General features: G+C 37.4%; 1 protein-coding gene across 1 annotated transcript in view; it reads left to right on the top strand.

Annotated features, from left to right (window-relative positions):
• Nucleotides 1-6,716: 6,716 nt before the first annotated feature.
• Nucleotides 6,717-17,023, top strand: part of DNAAF4 (dynein axonemal assembly factor 4) — a 55,543-nt gene continuing 45,236 nt past the window's right edge. Inside the window, exons 1-3 of the mRNA XM_059371964.1 lie at nt 6,717-6,923; nt 7,283-7,430; nt 11,433-11,566. Coding sequence (XP_059227947.1) covers nt 6,801-6,923; nt 7,283-7,430; nt 11,433-11,566 — 405 coding nt within the window. The 5' untranslated portion in view covers nt 6,717-6,800. The remainder of the gene's footprint in view (nt 6,924-7,282; nt 7,431-11,432; nt 11,567-17,023) is intronic.

Genomic DNA, 17,023 nt, shown 5'->3' with positions numbered 1-17,023 from the left:
GAAGGCAGCGGCTCAACCCACTGAGCCACCCAGGCGCCCCTCTTTTAAGAGTTTTATAGTTTTAAATTTTAAATTTAAATCTGTGATCCATTTTGAGTTCATTTTTGTGAAAGATGTAATGGTTATACCTAGATTCTCTTTTTTGTATGTACATGTATGCACCATTTGTTGAAAATACTATCTTTTCTCCATTATATTACCTCTTTTCCTTTTCTTAAAAATCAGTCGACTATATTCATGTGGGTATATTTCTGGGCTCTCTATTCTGTTCCTTGGATTTACTTGGCTGTTTTTATCATTAATACTACACTGCATTGATTATTTTCTTCCCAAATTGATCTATGATTGATCAAGATTCAATCTATTGATTTAGATTAAATGCAATCCCAATAAAAATACTAGCAAATTATTTTGTGGATATTGACAAGCTGATTCTACAGTTATAAAGAGAGGCAAAAGACCAAGAATAGTCAACACAATATTGAAGGAGAAGAACAAAATTAGAGGAGTGACAATACCCAACATCAAGAGTTGGCATGCACTCATGTGCATACACACACATACACACACACAAGACTACTTGCTACAAGGCTGGCTACAACACCTTGGAGATTTCTAGGAAGCTGGTATGTCTCACCTCACAAAATGAATAGGAAATATCCCCTCTGCCGCTGTCTTCTAAAAGAGATTGTAGAAAATTGGTATAATTTCTTCCTTAAATGTTTAGTAGAATTCACCAGCGATCCTATCTACGTCTGGTGCTTTCTGTTTGGAAAAGTTATTGATGATTGATTCAGTTTATTTAATAGGTATAAGTCTACTCAGATTGCCTATTTATTCTTCTGTGAGTTTTGAGAGATTGCAATTTTTTCAAATTGGTCAATTTCATTGAGGTTATCAAACCTATAGGCATAGAGTTAGTTGTTCACAGTATTCCTTTATTATCCTTTTAGTATTCATGGAATTTGTAGTGATGTCCCCTCTTTTGTTTCTGATATTAGTAATTTGTGTCCTCTCTCTTTTTTTATTAGCCAGCTTGTCTAGAGGTTGTCAATTTTGTTGATCTTTTCTAATAACCAACTCTGTTTTATCGATCTTCTCTATTGAGTTCCTGTTTTCAATTCCATTGATTTATGCTCTAATTTTTATTCTATTTTTCCTGCTTACTTCAGATTTAATTTAATCTTTGTTTTCCTGGTTGCCTAAGGTGGAAGCTTAGATGAATGACTAGTTTTTTTTCTTCCCTAACATATGCATTTGATGGTATAAATTCAGTTAAACTCTGGTAAAACCCCAGCGGATTAGGATCTGATTTAAATAATTTCTTCTGAAGGCCGATCTTTGCTAAGAGCAGAATGCTCAGCATATTTCAAAATAGTTCATTTTCTCCTTTCCCTGTTGGGAACACTGGGAGATTTTTCTCTGATTTTGACTGTGAGAACCTAGTACAGCTTTAGGAAGTGAAATTCACAAAAGTGTAGGGGCTCCCTGATGATTGGGTCTCCCTGGAGTTTTTATGTCTGAAACTTACCCACAGGGAGCAGCAATTTGTGAACTACAGTTCAGGTTTTCCCATCTTGACACTGTTCCCATGGAGGTTTCTTCTCTAATTGGTTGTGATTCTCTGTACTCATTTGTTGGCCTCTCCAATTTTGGGGGTAGTGATTTCCTCTGTGACCCCACTTTTTTAATGGATCTAAGAAGAGTTGTTGATTTTTATTGTTCACATAGGGTGGAGTGTTGACTTTCAAGCTCTTTGTCTGTAAAGAGCCGATCAGACTTTTGAAAAAATTAAATAGCTGATATTGTGCTAAAGCAATCTAATAGAAAAAATCATCAAGATCTATACCCCGTAAGTGTAAATCTATGATATGTGGACCAAAAATGAAAGGAAAAGAATAGCCACTTTATAGTTTCTAAATGAGATCTAACTATATATTCTTGTCTAACTGTAGAACACATTGTCTTTTTCTAAAACCCAAATTTAAAATAATAAAATAACTAATGCATTTAAGATCTAGTGCCTAGATTTTGATCTGATATGCTAGTCTCCATTAAAAAGAACTAAGGTGGGTGCCTGGGTGGCTCAGTGGGTAAAGCCTCTGCCTTTGGCTCAGGTCATGATCTCAGGGTCCTGGGATTGAGTCCCGCATCAGGCTCTCTGCTCAGCAGCAAGCCTGCATCCTACCCTCTCTCTCTTTCTGCCTACCTCTCTGCCTACTTGTGATCTCTCTTTCTCTCTGTCAAATAAATAAATAAAATCTTAAAAAGAACTAAGGTTTCTTGGAGAATAACTGATTCCATTTCCTAGAGAAAAAAAAAGGAAAAAATGTCAAAATGGGTCTAAATCATCTTGTTCTAAGAATAAACAATCTTTAAAAGGCTTTTAAAATTCTGGAATGGTATTAAAAATCATAGTCAACTTTCCCAGTGGCCAAATATGATAATATGACCATCAAAAATAAACAATTATAGTTACTTATTTTTAGGTTAAGAATAATAAATTAGAGGGACGCCTGGGTGGCTCAGTTGGTTAAGCATTGCCTTCGGCTCAGGTCATCATCCCAGCGTCCTGGGATCAAGTCCCACATCGGGCTCCTTGCTCCGCGGGGAGCCTGGTTCTCCCTCTGACTCTGCCTTCCACTCTGTCTGCCTGTGCTCGCTCTCGCTCTCTCTCTCTCTGACAAATAAATAAATAAAATCTTTAAAAAAAAAAGAAGAAGAAATTAGATTTAATTGTGACTTCATAATGTACATTTTCACTCCATCAGAACCTCACAATATGTAAGGAGAAAATAGAGATCTTCCTTTACCAAAGAGTTTTTAAATTTTTACTTCAATTTTATAATATGTTACATAAAGCACGATACAGATATTTGTATTTTTAAGTTATGAATCACAATACAAATAGTACATATCTATTACCTGAAATTAGAAAAAAGAGAGAGAGAGAGAGAGAAATATAACCTGTCAATTTCTTTGGTGCTCTCTGAGGGCTTGCTTTGATATAATTAACAGAATCAAACAAAAATTATTTTTTCTCTGGGTTTTCTTAGGTAACAAGCCAATAGGTCTTGGACTTCTTGGTCTCCCAGTGGGAGGGAGTGCATCTGAACTCAGCTGGCCATGGTTCTATCACCTTCTTCCAACTAAAACTTTCCATGTGATTCAAGGTATAAAGATACTGGGTAGGTTTCTTGGACAAGTCTCTCTCTCTCTCTCTTTTTTTTTTTTTTAAGATTAATTTATTTATTTTAGAAAGAGAGAGTGCATAGGGGAGGGACAGAGGGAGAGAGAATAATCCTAAGAAGACTCCCTGCTGAGTGCAGAGCCTGGTGTGGGGCTCAATCCCAAAACCATGAGATCATGACCTGAGTGGAAATCAAGGGCCGGACACCTAACTGACTGAGTAACCCAGGTGCCCCCTTGGACAAATAAATAGTTGTTTCTAAACCAAGACTGCCCTGTGCCCCAATTATTTCCCTACTGACAAGATTCCTTTAATGTTTTCCCTGCAAGAAAGGAGAGCAAAAAGGGGATGGAATTGTCTCCTATAATGCAAACTCACACTGAAGATCTAACATAGTGCTCTGACCCCAATATACTTCTCCTTGAGATGACTGCAGAATGGGGGAACCTGTGTTTTTTTTCTTAGTTTTGTAAACAAACTTCCTTTTTCACCAGTAAAACCTAGCCCTTAACCTAGTGGTTCTAACTTTGGTGTAGGTTGGAATTACCTGGTGGGCATGTTAAAACACAGATTGCTAGATCCCACTTCCAGAATTTCTGTAGACCTGGAATGAGGTCTGGGAATTTGCATTTCTAGAAAATTCCTAGGTAACGCTGATATCATGGTAAGGGGACCACATTCTGAGAACCGTTGTCTTAATTCACACAGTGGAAATCAGCTCACAAAGGGTCCCACTGGCAAGACCTTCACCGAGGAGTTAATCATTGTCCTTTCTTGTGCCCTACTTTCCTTTATAATTTTACCACATAGGTAAGAATTTTTAACCAAGAGATGACTTGACTTACTTTTCTCACTCATCCATCCAGTGTACAGTTAAAATTAATTTTCACTGTTCTATGATATTCTGTTGTGTGAATAAAACTATTGATGGACATTTGGCTTGTTTTCAGGTTTTTCCTAGGAAATTGCTATGAAGAGTCACTTCCTTAGTCATAGAATTACCCTTGTTTTCTGAAAGGACCTATCTAGAGGGAACCCTCCTGGGTGCCTGGTTGGATCAGTTGGTTAAGTATCTGCCTTTGGCTCAGGTCATGATCTCAGGGTCTTGGAGTTGAGTGTCACATTGGGCTCCTCAGTGGAGACCCTGTTTCTCCCTCTCCTTCTGCTGCTCCCCCATGCTTGTGCGCTGTCAAATAAAATCTTAAAAAAAGAGAGAGAGAGAGAGTCCCTTAGACCTTTCCCTAAATTCTAACATCGTCTTACTGAGACACCCAGTGGTGTGTGTTCTCCCTTGCTCAGTGAGTACTGAACTCAACTTATTCAAGTATATGTGTGCCTGTGGTCTTTGGCTGAAGGGTTTATATGTAAAATATCTTCACATTCCTTGTTGTGCCTTTTGATGGATACCAGTTCTTAGTATTAGTTCAAATTTTCAATCTTTTTCCTTTATGGTTAGTGCTTTTTGTGTCATATTTAAGAATTCCTGTCTTGCTCCAAGGTCATATGGATATGTATTTTTTTTGCTAGGTATGTATTTCTAATATCCAAACTTTTGTCTTTAGTTCATTTGAAGTTCATTTTTGTGTATGATACCATATGATGTAGAAATCTAATCTCATTTTTTAATGTGGTAACCATTTTTCATATCAACAGTGTACTCAAGAGCCATTCCTTTCTGTGCTTTTCTCCACTTACATGCACAGCCACCTCTACTATATATCAAACTTCTATCTATACATGAGTTAAATTACAACTCTTTTATTTTTAAAATGTAATAAATAGTTTAAGGCTTTAAGATGGAATGTTTCAAGATTGTGAAACCTTGTTTAGATAAATACATAAATCATAAAACAATGTTAAAAAATAGTGTTTTAAGTTAGTAATAGTTGATGCAATGATTCAGTAATAAAACTTACCAAGTTTTTAAAAAAGATAATTCATTCAGAGTGTAGAAAATTTAGTAAAGCTATGGTAGTCCAGAGAACAATTTAACTGCAGAGGTGTGTATGTGCTTAACAAAGTGGTTGCTAATAGATTTTTTTTTAAGTCCCAAATGACAAAAAGTATCCCTTTCATTATCTTCCATACATACATTATCTCACTTTTTATATAGTCAGAGAATCTAGCCTTTAAAATTTTACATGAAAGAAATGTATAAATCCTCTCTTTTGAAGACACAAGAAAGTCTGAAACAAAATGGTAAAAGTTAGAATAGAATCAAAGGGAAGAAAATGCCAAAAGTGAGGACAAAGGAAAAGAAGTCTAAGAATGGCTCCCAGTAGTCAAAATTACAGAACCTTGAGATGATGAACCTCTGACAAAATTAGATAAGGTACTGAGGGGGAGCCTGTTTAGGGGAAAAGAAGATACATATTTTTTTCTCCCAAGTATTTTCAGGAGGTTTGAAATTTGTTTTAGTGGCCGGCAAAAGTAAAAAGTTTAAAATCCAAATCCATAGGTGGCAAGTCGTTCATAGGTGCTTAAATTTGGGTAAATTCACTCTGTCCTTTTTTCTTTTCTTTTCTTTTCTTTTTTTTTAAGATTTTATTTATTTTAGAAAGAGAGAGAGAGAGGAGAGAGGCAGAGGGAAAGGCAGAGAAACTCACACAGACTCTTCCCAAAACACACAGCTCAGGCCTCTCTGCTCTCTCCACCCTGAGATCAGGACCCTAATGGAAAACAAAAGTCAGCCGCCCAATGGACTGAGCTACCTGGGCACCCCTTGTTTTGTTCTTTTTTTAAAACATCAAATTCAGTAACTTATAAACTGAGTCTAGAGAAAGCTACCTAGGGAAGGATTATTGGAATGGGAGTTAAGAGAACAGGATTCTAATCACTATTCTGCCATTAATCTAAATGGCAGTGGGGTTAAGTGTGTGGGTGTCAAATTCCTTAAATATGCAGGATGAACTACATCACCTACAAGGTCACTCCAGAGCTAAGGTCCTTTCTTCTTAAGCAATTGTAAAATGTATCCGTGTAAATCCAAGCTATCCTTGCAACCAAGCATTTGTCACTTGAGTCACAAGTCCCATTTCTTTCCAGGTCTTAAGCCATGTAGGGAACCCTACATTTGATCTTTTGGAGGCCTTAGAGTTAACAGGATTTGGAGCACTGCAATAGTAAAGGCCAAATTCCCAGATCAGGACCTCTGCACAGCCAAGAAATTTCCAAAACAGGAACACCAAATGATGTTCTGACAGCCTCCATCAGAACAAAAGGCCAGGGCTGCTAGGCGCAGGGGCGGTGCACCTGCTTTGCACAGGTCAGGACACTCTCTACCGTATTATTGTTGTTGTTCTTTTTTCGCATCCTCAGGAGCAAAGCTCTTTTCTTAAAGGAAGACCTATTCATTCGATGATTCATTCAGGCTCCAGGGAACGGATGATAGCCACAGAAGTAGTCTTACCGCCCGCTCCAAGAAGCCTGGGCCGCCACGAGGCGGGAGTGTGTGAGGCTGTCTCAGAGGTGCGCCCGGGGCACGCTGGGAGCCGGGGCACCTTGGCCGAACTGACCCGGAAGGGCTGGTGCGTGGTAACCCCGGTTGCCGTAGCAACCGAGCCGCGCTAGTCCTAACCATCCGCATCCTCCCGTCCAGCCACCCCCCGGGATGCCGCTGCAGGTGAGCGATTACAGCTGGCAGCAGACAAAGACGGCGGTGTTTATCTCTGTGCCTCTCCGGGGCGTCTGCGCCAGAGACGCGGACGTGTTCTGCACAGAAAACTATCTGAAGGTAGGAACTCGGGTTGGGCCCGCCGAGTCCCCGGGGGTGTGGTCCCAAGCTTCTGAGAGCGCAGCTCAGTATATGCCACCCGCGCATTCTTGCAAATAAACGTCCTAAAATTTAGTTCTTTCTTTCTTTCTTTTTTTTTTTTTTTAAGTAGAATCTCATGAGATGACACCTCATCTTTGAAAGATGTCATCAGACCAGAGATTATTTTAATCCAGGGTTTCTTCATGTGCCTTGTTAATCGGATAAATTTATAGCAGGAATTTAAGAAAAGGGATCTGGACCTCTATCACTTGTTTCTTAATGGCTGTGTCTTTATTTTGTTTAACTAAATTAACCTCTGTTTACTCCCGTCTGAATAGGTCAACTTTTCTCCATTTCTATTTGAAGTGTTTCTCTATGCACCCATAGACGATGAAAACAGCAAAGCCAAGATTGGGAATGACACTATTGTATTCACATTATATAAAAAAGAAGTGGCCATGTGGGAGACACTTTCTGTGTCAGGCGGTAAGTTTTTTTACCAAAAGATGTTCATCTGGTTGTGCTTTTTATATTTTATACCTTAAAAAAAATTTTTTTTTTCCAGAACAACTGTTTCTCTTCTAGAAGAAAAAATAGGAACGTGAGCATGATTTAAATGACATAGTGCTTCAGCTGCTGCTTAAATAACATAAAGATTGAATCATTCAAAAGTTAGAGCACATTTATAATAGCTATCAAACAGATGTGAGCTTGTATTCTCAGAGGATAAGGCCTCTTGGTATGATCTTTATTGAGCACTTATTTTGTATTAGACATTAACACATCTGGTAATCCTTAGAACAACCTCTTACTTAGGTTACCTCCTACCCATCCCCATTTTTTTTTTTTTTTTTTTTTTTTAAGGTGAGGCTACTGAGACACAGAAGTGTTGAATAATTGGCACAGGTCCCAAAACTAATGAGTGGCAGCCTGGAACTGGAGCTTTAGCAATTTGACTCTAGAGCTGTGGTTCCTAACCCTGGCTACGTATTTGAATCACCTACAAAACTTTAAAATAATACGGATATCTGAAACTCATCCTAGACCAATCAAATCAGTTTCTGTGAGTGTGAAAATCTTTCCAGGGATTATAGTGTGCAAAGCTGAGATCCTCTGTTCTCTGTACTCTTTTTTTTTTAATAATTTTTTTTATTTTTTATAAACATATATTTTTATCCCCAGGGGTACAGGTCTGTGAATCACCAGGTTTACACACTTCACAGCACTCACCAAAGCACATACCCTCCCCAATGTCCATAATCCCACCCCCTTCTCCCAAACCCCCTCCCCCCAGCAACTCTCAGTTTATTTTGTGAGATTAAGAGTCACTTATGGTTTGTCTCCCTCCCAATCCCATCTTGTTTCATTGATTCTTCTCCTACCCACTTAACCCCCCATGTTGCATCACCACTTCCTCATATCAGGGAGATCATATGATAGTTGTCTTTCTCCGCTTGACTTATTTCGCTAAGCATGATATGCTCTAGTTCCATCCATGTTGTCGCAAATGGCAAGATTTCATTTCTTTTGATGGCTGCATAGTATTCCATTGTGTATATATACGACATCTTCTTGATCCATTCATCTGTTGATGGACATCTACTCTGTACTCTTAATGAGTACTTTATTCTTCTGCTACAGTTGACTTTGTGGTTGAGTAATTGCCCTCTGCTGCTTTGCCTTTATTTCCTTCCTCCCTGTTCTAGTTGTCATGTATTCTAGGGCTTTATATCTACTGCCTGAAATTTCTCTTGGGCCTCTGGCATTAAGTCTTGAGTAGGAACTACTGACAATGGGGAGATTGCAGGCTTTCTTTTTCTTTTTTTAAATTTATTTTTTAGTGGGGCACCTGGGTGGCTCAGTGGGTTGGAGCCTCTGCCTTCAGCTCGGGTCATGATCCCGGGGTCCTGGGATTGAGTCCCACATCAGGCTCTCTGCTCAGCGGGGAGCCTGCTTCCTCCTCTCTCTCTACCTGCCTCTCTGTCTACCTGTGATCTCTGCCAAATAAATAAATAAAAATATTTTAAAAATTTATTTTTTAGTAATTTCTACACTTGACTTGCAGCTTGAAATCATGACCCTAGATCAAGAGTCACATACTCTTCCAACTGAGCCAGCTAGGCACCCTGCAGTCCTTTATAATAATTATTTCTTGATACCTTGCAGTGGAATTTAATTTTGTAATCCCCAAGACCAGGTAGAATTTTTCTCTAAAGTCTAGTATTCAGCTCAGAAAATACTGGCTAAGGTAGATTACTATAGTCAGGTTACCTTAGCTCTTTAGTGGGTTTCAGACTAACTGAAGAGTTTTTAAATTCTGAGATGGGGCCTGGGACTCTGTTGTGAAACACTCAGCGTGTTCTGACTTCTTACCTAAGATCAAATGTAAACACTTTAATTTATTTAAGTTCTTGTTGATGATATTAATTTTAAAGTAAGATGGTCCCAGAACCATCATCTATTTTATAATGGCTGATTTTAAAATAAACAGATTGAGAATGGTGGGACCGCAGGTGATTCTGATGACTGACCAGGCTTGAGAACCAGTGACTTAAATGTTTGTGTGTATGTGTCTGTCTCTCTCCAGGAAGTATTTTGTCTGCCGACTTTTTAGGATATAAAGGAGAATCAAGGAATGCCTAGGTGGCTCAGTTGGTTAAGCGTCTGACTTCAGCTCAGGTCATGATCTCAGGGTTCTAGGATCAAGTCCCACATTGAGCTCCTTCCTCAGCGGGAAGCCTTCTTCTCCGTCTGCCTGCTGCTCCCCCTGCTTGTGTGCTCTCTCTCTTGCTCGCTCTCTCTCTGACAAGTAAATAAATAAAAAAGAGAGAGAGAAAGAAGAATCATGTCAGAAAACCTGTTACTTTTCCCTACATGACACTTTCTTCTATGTCAAATTCTCTTCTTTAACGTCCTTGGCTATCTTTTCCAGGAGTGGGAAGAGAATTTTATTTCCTAATCACGATCCTCCTCTCTATTTTTCCAATCTGCTTTCAATGCACACCTGCTTGAGTCTTCTCTTTCATGGTAATATGGTCATCCATTCCAAATTTTGACCATTTAATCCAAGGTTTAACAAATTCTTTCTGTAAAGGACCAGATAGTATTTTGAATATGAGGAGCCCTATGGTCTCAGTCACAATTACTTAGTTCTTCTGTGGTAGCACAAAAGCAGCCAATAGACAATGCATATATATGGAACCGAAATTTGAATTTTATCTAATTTTTATATGTCACAAGGTATTATTTTGATTTTTCAACTATTTAAAAATGTAAAAAGTATTCTTCACTTGTGTGCTAGAGGAAACAAGCAGCGGTTTAGATTTGGTCATAGTGTGCCAACTCTGATTTAGATTGATCAGCACAGTCTTAAAACTAGCTTATGTAATAAGTAATGAGCATTGATTTTACTTCAAAAACCAGGGTTGAAATTCCTTTAGAAATCAAACTCCGTTACATAGCAACTCAGTGAAATTATTTCTTTAACAATTTTGTTTCTCACATGAAGTGTGTGCAACTCTAGTCTATATGCCAAGTCTTCCTCATTTTTCAGAACATAATAGGTTAGTTTTCTTCTGAAGTTTTTTCTTGGTGTACTCTTCATTATTTTTCAATGTGAAAGTAGGTTCTTTTAGCTACCTTTATCCTTGAATCTGGTCCAGTTGTCTGTCACTGTTATTAAACAGGAGGAGGGTTGGGAGAAGTCTCAGACTTAATTCCAGTCCAAAGGCCTAGTTAAGATCTTGAATTAGTAAAAATTCCATGCTTCTTTTTTCCTTTTCCTTTTTAAGGCAATTTCTTTGAATATTAAAATTCCAGACTTTTTTTTAAACTGTTAACTGAAATTTAGCATTCTCTTCCATCATGAATGTAGGCAACAAACAACAGCTGTGTCAACAAGTATCACGAAGACATTTATATTATGAAGTACATTTATGTTTTATACTCACTACTTTGAAATTGTAGTATTTATTACGCCATCACAAAACAAATCTCATCTTCTCTTCTAGGAGACCTCATAGTGATGATTTATTGTGATTAGGTTTCTAAGCAAATACCCTTGGTTTCCTGAAAGAGAGGGAAAAGGATAAATGTGTACTCTTTCCCTCCACCCTGTCCCATCTCCCTCTCTGTACCTCTTCCCCCCTCCCCCTTCCACCTCTCCCTTTTATGTCCCTCTCCTTGTCCTCAGTGTTTCCCCTCTCACTCTGATTCACCCTTCCTCTTGTTCCCACTTCCTCTCATTCATATTTTCTTTCTCTCTCCTTCTCTACCTCTGTGGTAAATAATCGCTGTTACAGTTGCCTGCTTACCTTTTAATGTTAGCTTCTTGGCCAGTTTAATATTGAAAAATGCTTTCATTTCTCCATGTGAAGTTGTCCTCCCCCGCCCCCCACCCACATTGCATCCTGGATCAGGGTGTTAAGCAGTTTTCTCCTAAGTAAAACACTCATCATAATCCTAATTTAGTGATATTTCTTGTTTTAGTTGACAAAGAGATGATGCAAAGAATAAGGGAGAAATCTATTTTACAAGCACAAGAAAGAGCAAAAGAAGCTACAGAAGCAAAAGCAGCAGCAAGGCGAGAAGATCAAAAATATGCACTAAATGTTATGATGAAGGTAAGTTGCAGATTGATGGGAAAGTCCTCTCATTAAAGATGTGATAGTAAACGCTGTGAGGATAATTTATTCCAATCACTGTACTTCCTCACTTCTTTATTTATACTTTGGTTGTAGGACCTACTATGTTATAGAGGCTCTCTATTACTTCCATGTGTTCCTAAAAATCTATATGAAAGTGGAGGGTATAAAAGTTAGATAATAGATTTACTTGTCTCAGGGAGAATGTTCTATTTCCAGGGGAGTAAAAAAAAATTATAATTTTCTATGGTAAAAGTGTTTTACTTCTTTTTCAATCTTGGAAAACATGGATATGACTATTTAAAACAGTAAGAGCCTAGATTGAACACTGAACACTGACATATTAATATCTTTTTAACTGTTGAGGCTTCCAAGTTAAAACTTTTTAAAAAGAAGGTTGATTTATTTATTTAGAGAGCAAAAGCACATAAGCCGGGAGAGGAGTTGAAGGAGAGGGAGAGAATCCCAAGCAGACTCTGACTCCCAGCTGATAGTGGAGCCTGATGCTAGACTCAGTCTCACTACCCAGAGATTATGACCTGAACGGCAATCAAGATTCGGACACTTAACTGACTGAGCCACTCTGGTTCCCCTCAAGTTAAAGCTTTAACTAGCAATATATTTTTTGAGATATAATTCACATACCATATAATTCACCCATGTAAAGCTTACAATTCATTAGTTGATAATATTTAGAGAAGTGTGACCATCAGCACAATCAATTTTAGGACATTTTCATTACCCCAAAAGAAACCCTGTGCCTGTTAAGAGTCACTCCCCATTTCTCCCACTCACTCCAGTCCCAGGCAACCACTAATCTGCTTTCTGTCTTTATAAATTTATCTATTCTGTTTTTTACAAGTTAAAAGTTTTTATTTATTTTCTTGCTACTGAGTTATATGAGTTCTTCTATATTTTGCATATTGGAGAATGAGTTACAGGTAACTGAGGAGTAAATGGAGAAATTACAGACAGTTTGTCCATGATTACAAGACATATAAGTCCATGACAGAATATGGCCCAGTGAGGGAATATTTATTGGTTGGAAATAAAATCTTAATATCTTGAAAATCTTTCTAAAGGTAATGGGAACTCTTTAGGGATTTTTCAGCAAGAATATCAAATTAATTGGGTTTGTATGTTGGAAAAGCTCATTTTGGCTAATGAGTATGGAGTGGTCGCAGGGTGGAAGCAGAGCTTTTGTATTTTTAAGATGGAAGAACCTGAGCATATTTATATGTTGAAGAAGAAAGCTAGTAAAGAGGGAGAAGTTGATAACACAACCAAAGGAGGGGATCGATGATGATGATGGAACAAGTGGGATGAAGGTTGGAACAGGTGAAAAAATTAGTCTTAGCTAAGAGCAGGATATTTTATCTTTGGACGCTAGAGGGCAGGAATAAGGAATAACAGGATTAGGAAAATTCTTAAGGACACAGACAGTTAAAAGAATCCTTTGTTTTCAGGGTGAAGGAGGCAAGAGGGAAAGAGATTGAGGTGGAGGTATGGGTTTTGAGGTGATTAATGAAAGTTTGGAATACTGATGCCAAACTGATCTTCTGACGCATGCTCTCTTTGTCTGACAGTTTTGACTGCTATTGCTTGCTTTGTCTGTCGTCTTTACTATTTTGTATTGTAGATTGCCCTCTTTTCTTTTGAGTTTTGATTTTGCTTTGTTTTCTTCTTCAGAGGAAGTACTATTACACTTTTGCGCTCTGAACTTTTAACCTAGGTAGATGAAATTTGAAGTGCTTTCTTCTGTCATTTTCATAAAGTTGAAGCCAGAAATCTCAAACTGTGAAACCACTTTGTATAATCATGCAGATGAGGTATGAGTTGCTTTCTGAAATTGTCTAGGTTATACTATAGGGTCTTAAAAAGTTCTTATCAGTGAACCGGATGCCCTTTTTATTAGAAGTACGTACAATGTGCAAAAACCACAAGGAACTGCTTGGCTTTTTTTTAAAATTCTACTTTTTAATAGTAATGTTCATGTTCCTAGCATTTTTTATATGCCCAGCCCCTCCTTTTTCTGCATTTTCTTCCCTTCCAAAGCACATCAGCACTATTGACCCTATTTACTTTCTCATCATCCTGCTTCTTGCTATTGCATGTTTAACATTTTCCCTATAAACCACTCTTAGGGCTCTGTGTTTTGGTATCTCCTGTTCTAATTCCTTTGACCTATTCTTTATATGTGAAATCTTCATTCTCTTACCTTATTTGTTATTAACAGTTATTACCTTCATAAGACACCTAATTGTTGTTAGTGTACTCAGTCTTTGTATCACTATTCCTTTTGAATTTTATTTTTTACCTTTATTATCTCTGATATTTCTTATTGAGAAGTTTTACAGATCAAATACTTTTTTTTTGTTTGTTTTTCCTTCAAAGTGCTGCCATGGTGGCTTTTATTTTACTTTTAAGTATTTAATTACTTTTATATTATATTACTTTTAAGTATTTTACTTTTTAGTTTTATTGAGGTATAATTGACAAAAATATATATTTAAAATGTACAATCTGAACTGTTGATATACATATATTTTGTGAAAGGAATCCCATAGATAAGTTGATTAATACATATATCACGAAGGGAGGGAAAACTAAATGGGAAAAAATTTGAGAGGGACACAAACCATGAGAAACTCTGGACTCCAAGAAACAAACTGAGTGTTACAGAAAGGTGGAGAGTAGGGGGTTGGGGTAATTGGGCGATGGTATTATAGAGAGCACATGTTGTGATGAGCACTGGGTGTTATAGGCAACTAATGAATTGTTGATGCTAAATCAAAAACTGATGATGTACTATATGCTGGCTAACTGAACATAATAAAAAATACATGTTCGATGGAATTAAAAAATACATATATCACTTCATATAGTTACGCTTACATTTGATCTTAGTGCTTACTTACAGCTAGAAATTTATACCATTACAGCTTCTCCCCATTTCCCCTGCCCTGGAGCCCCTGACCTCCACCATTCTGCTCTGTTTCCATGAATTCAACTTGAAAGAAAAATTCTATGTGTAAACGATATCATGTTATATTTCATATAAATTATGCATATGTTATATATAGTATATACATAATATATGTGTATGTGTATGTATATAATGAGCATAATGTTCAGGAGAAGAGGTTGGTATATGCTGATATGCCAGGGACGCCGGCCACACCTCGGCCCTGCCTTCCGGCACTCCTCCCAGTGCCACAGTGATTCAGCATTAAGTGCCAGTTATATGCTGGGAAACAGGGTCCAGGAGCTGTGAGTGCTCATCCTACACCCTTGACTGGGGCTGTGTACACAAACCCCATACCTGTGCACACTCTTCCAGGAGAGTGCTGGGGTGTCCCTTCCACCTCCCTGTTTATCCCCACCCAGCCGTGTCCCTCTCAGACCCTCCACCCCAGACCACCCTTTGACTATTGCTTCCTCAAGGCTGTACCTAGAAGATTATTCTTCTCTTTTAAGGAAAACCACTTTTGTTGCTTTTTAACTTCTGAGATGTCTTGTAGAGCACAAACAAATGAAATAAAACCTACTTTCCTCCCTGGGGTGGTCTGGATCCAACACACACTCCTATGGTGATGTCCTGGACTCTGAGCACGAGGAGGGTCTCCCTGTAGAGCCCTTAAGGGTCTCAGAACAGAGCCCAGCTTCTGGCTCAAAACTTGGAGAGTGAGTCCCAAACTCCGGGCATTCGTGTACCACCTCCACAATTCTTGTTGTAACTGAGGACCTCCTGTTCTCTTCTCCTTTAATATTTTCTTTGATCAACATATTTTTTTATTTTACTTACTTCAAACTTTAGTCTTATGTTAAACAACATATCCTGCCATCAATCTTATGTGCTAGTTATGTTTTTTCCTATTACACATGAAAATAAATGGATACCTATTTTTTTAAAATGTGTGTGTAATGTGTATGTGTATGTATATACACACTGCATATCACATTTTCTTTATTCACCCACCAGTGCACACTTAAGATTGTTTCTAAGGGGTGCCTGGGTGACTCAGTCAGTTAAGCATCTGATTTCAGCTCAGGTCTTGATCTTGGGGTCCTGGGATAGAGCACCATGTTAGGCTCTCTGCTCAGCAGGGAGTCTGCTTCTCCCTCTACCTCTGTCCTCTTCCCCTTCTCAAATAAATAAATAAAATCTTTTTTTAAATGATTATTTCTATATTTTGGCTATTATGGATAATACTGCAGTGAACGTGGCATGGTATGTAGACACCTTTTGGAGATAGTGATTTTGTTTACTTTAAATATGTTTGTCTATTAGTCTTTTATAGATCTTCTTTGGAAAAATGACTAGTCAGAACCTTAAAGTTCTTATTTATTTTCTTCTGAGTTATAGGAGTTTTTCTGTATTTTGCATATTAACCCCTTATTGGTTATATGGTTTGCAGATATTTCTCCCATTCAGCACATTACCTTTTCATATTGTTGATGTTATCTTTTTCTGTACAGAAGCTCAGAAGATATAGTCTCGCCTCATTTTTGCTTTTGTTGCCTTTGCTTTTAGTCTCAAATCTAAAAAGTCATTGCCAAACCAATGTCAAGGAGATTACCACGTATGTTTTCTTCTAGGAGTTTTAGGTTTCAGTTTTTATATTCAAGCCTTTAATCCATTTTGTGTTGATTTTTTCGTATGGTCAAGGTGGGGGATCCAGTTTTGTTCTTTTGTATCTGAATATTGATTTTTTTCTATTCTTTTTTTTTTAATGAATAGACTATCCTTTCATCATTGTACGTTCTTAGAACTTTTGTCAAAAATTAATTGATCATACACGTATAGGTTTATTTCTGGGCTCTCTGTTCTGTTCCATTGATCTGAATATCTGTTTTTTTTATGGCAATACCATACTTATAGCTTTGTATAGTTTGAAATCAGAAAGTATAATACCTCCAGCTTCTTGCTTAAGATCGCTTTAACTAGTCAGAATCTTTTTTGTTTCCATATAAATTTTAGGATTTTTTTCCTATTTCTGTGAAAAAAGCCATTGAAATTTTGATAGGGGTTGCATTGACTCTCCAGATCACTTTGTGTAGTGTGGATATTTTAACAATATTAATTCTTCCAACCCATGAACATGTAATATCTTTCCATTTATTTGTTCTTTTTCATTTCTTTCAGCAATATTTTGTAGTTTTCAGTGTACAAATCTTTAATTCCTTTGGTTAAATTTGTTCCTAAGTATTTTATTCTTTTTAATGCTATTGTAAATTGAATTTTCTCCTGAACTTCTCTTTCTGATAATTTGTTGTTAGTGTAGAAATGCAACTAATTTCTTTATATTGATTTTATATCCTGAGACTTTACAGTGTTATTTTCATAACTGAAAAAATGAATAGAAAATGAATGGGTAGCATGGACATTTTCACAATATTTATTCTTCCAATCCAGGAGCATGGAACATTTTTCCA

The sequence above is a fragment of the Mustela nigripes genome, chromosome 13, assembly GCF_022355385.1.
Source record: "Mustela nigripes isolate SB6536 chromosome 13, MUSNIG.SB6536, whole genome shotgun sequence".
Classification (NCBI taxonomy): domain Eukaryota; kingdom Metazoa; phylum Chordata; class Mammalia; order Carnivora; family Mustelidae; genus Mustela; species Mustela nigripes.
This window is presented reverse-complemented; position numbering and strand designations above follow the sequence as displayed.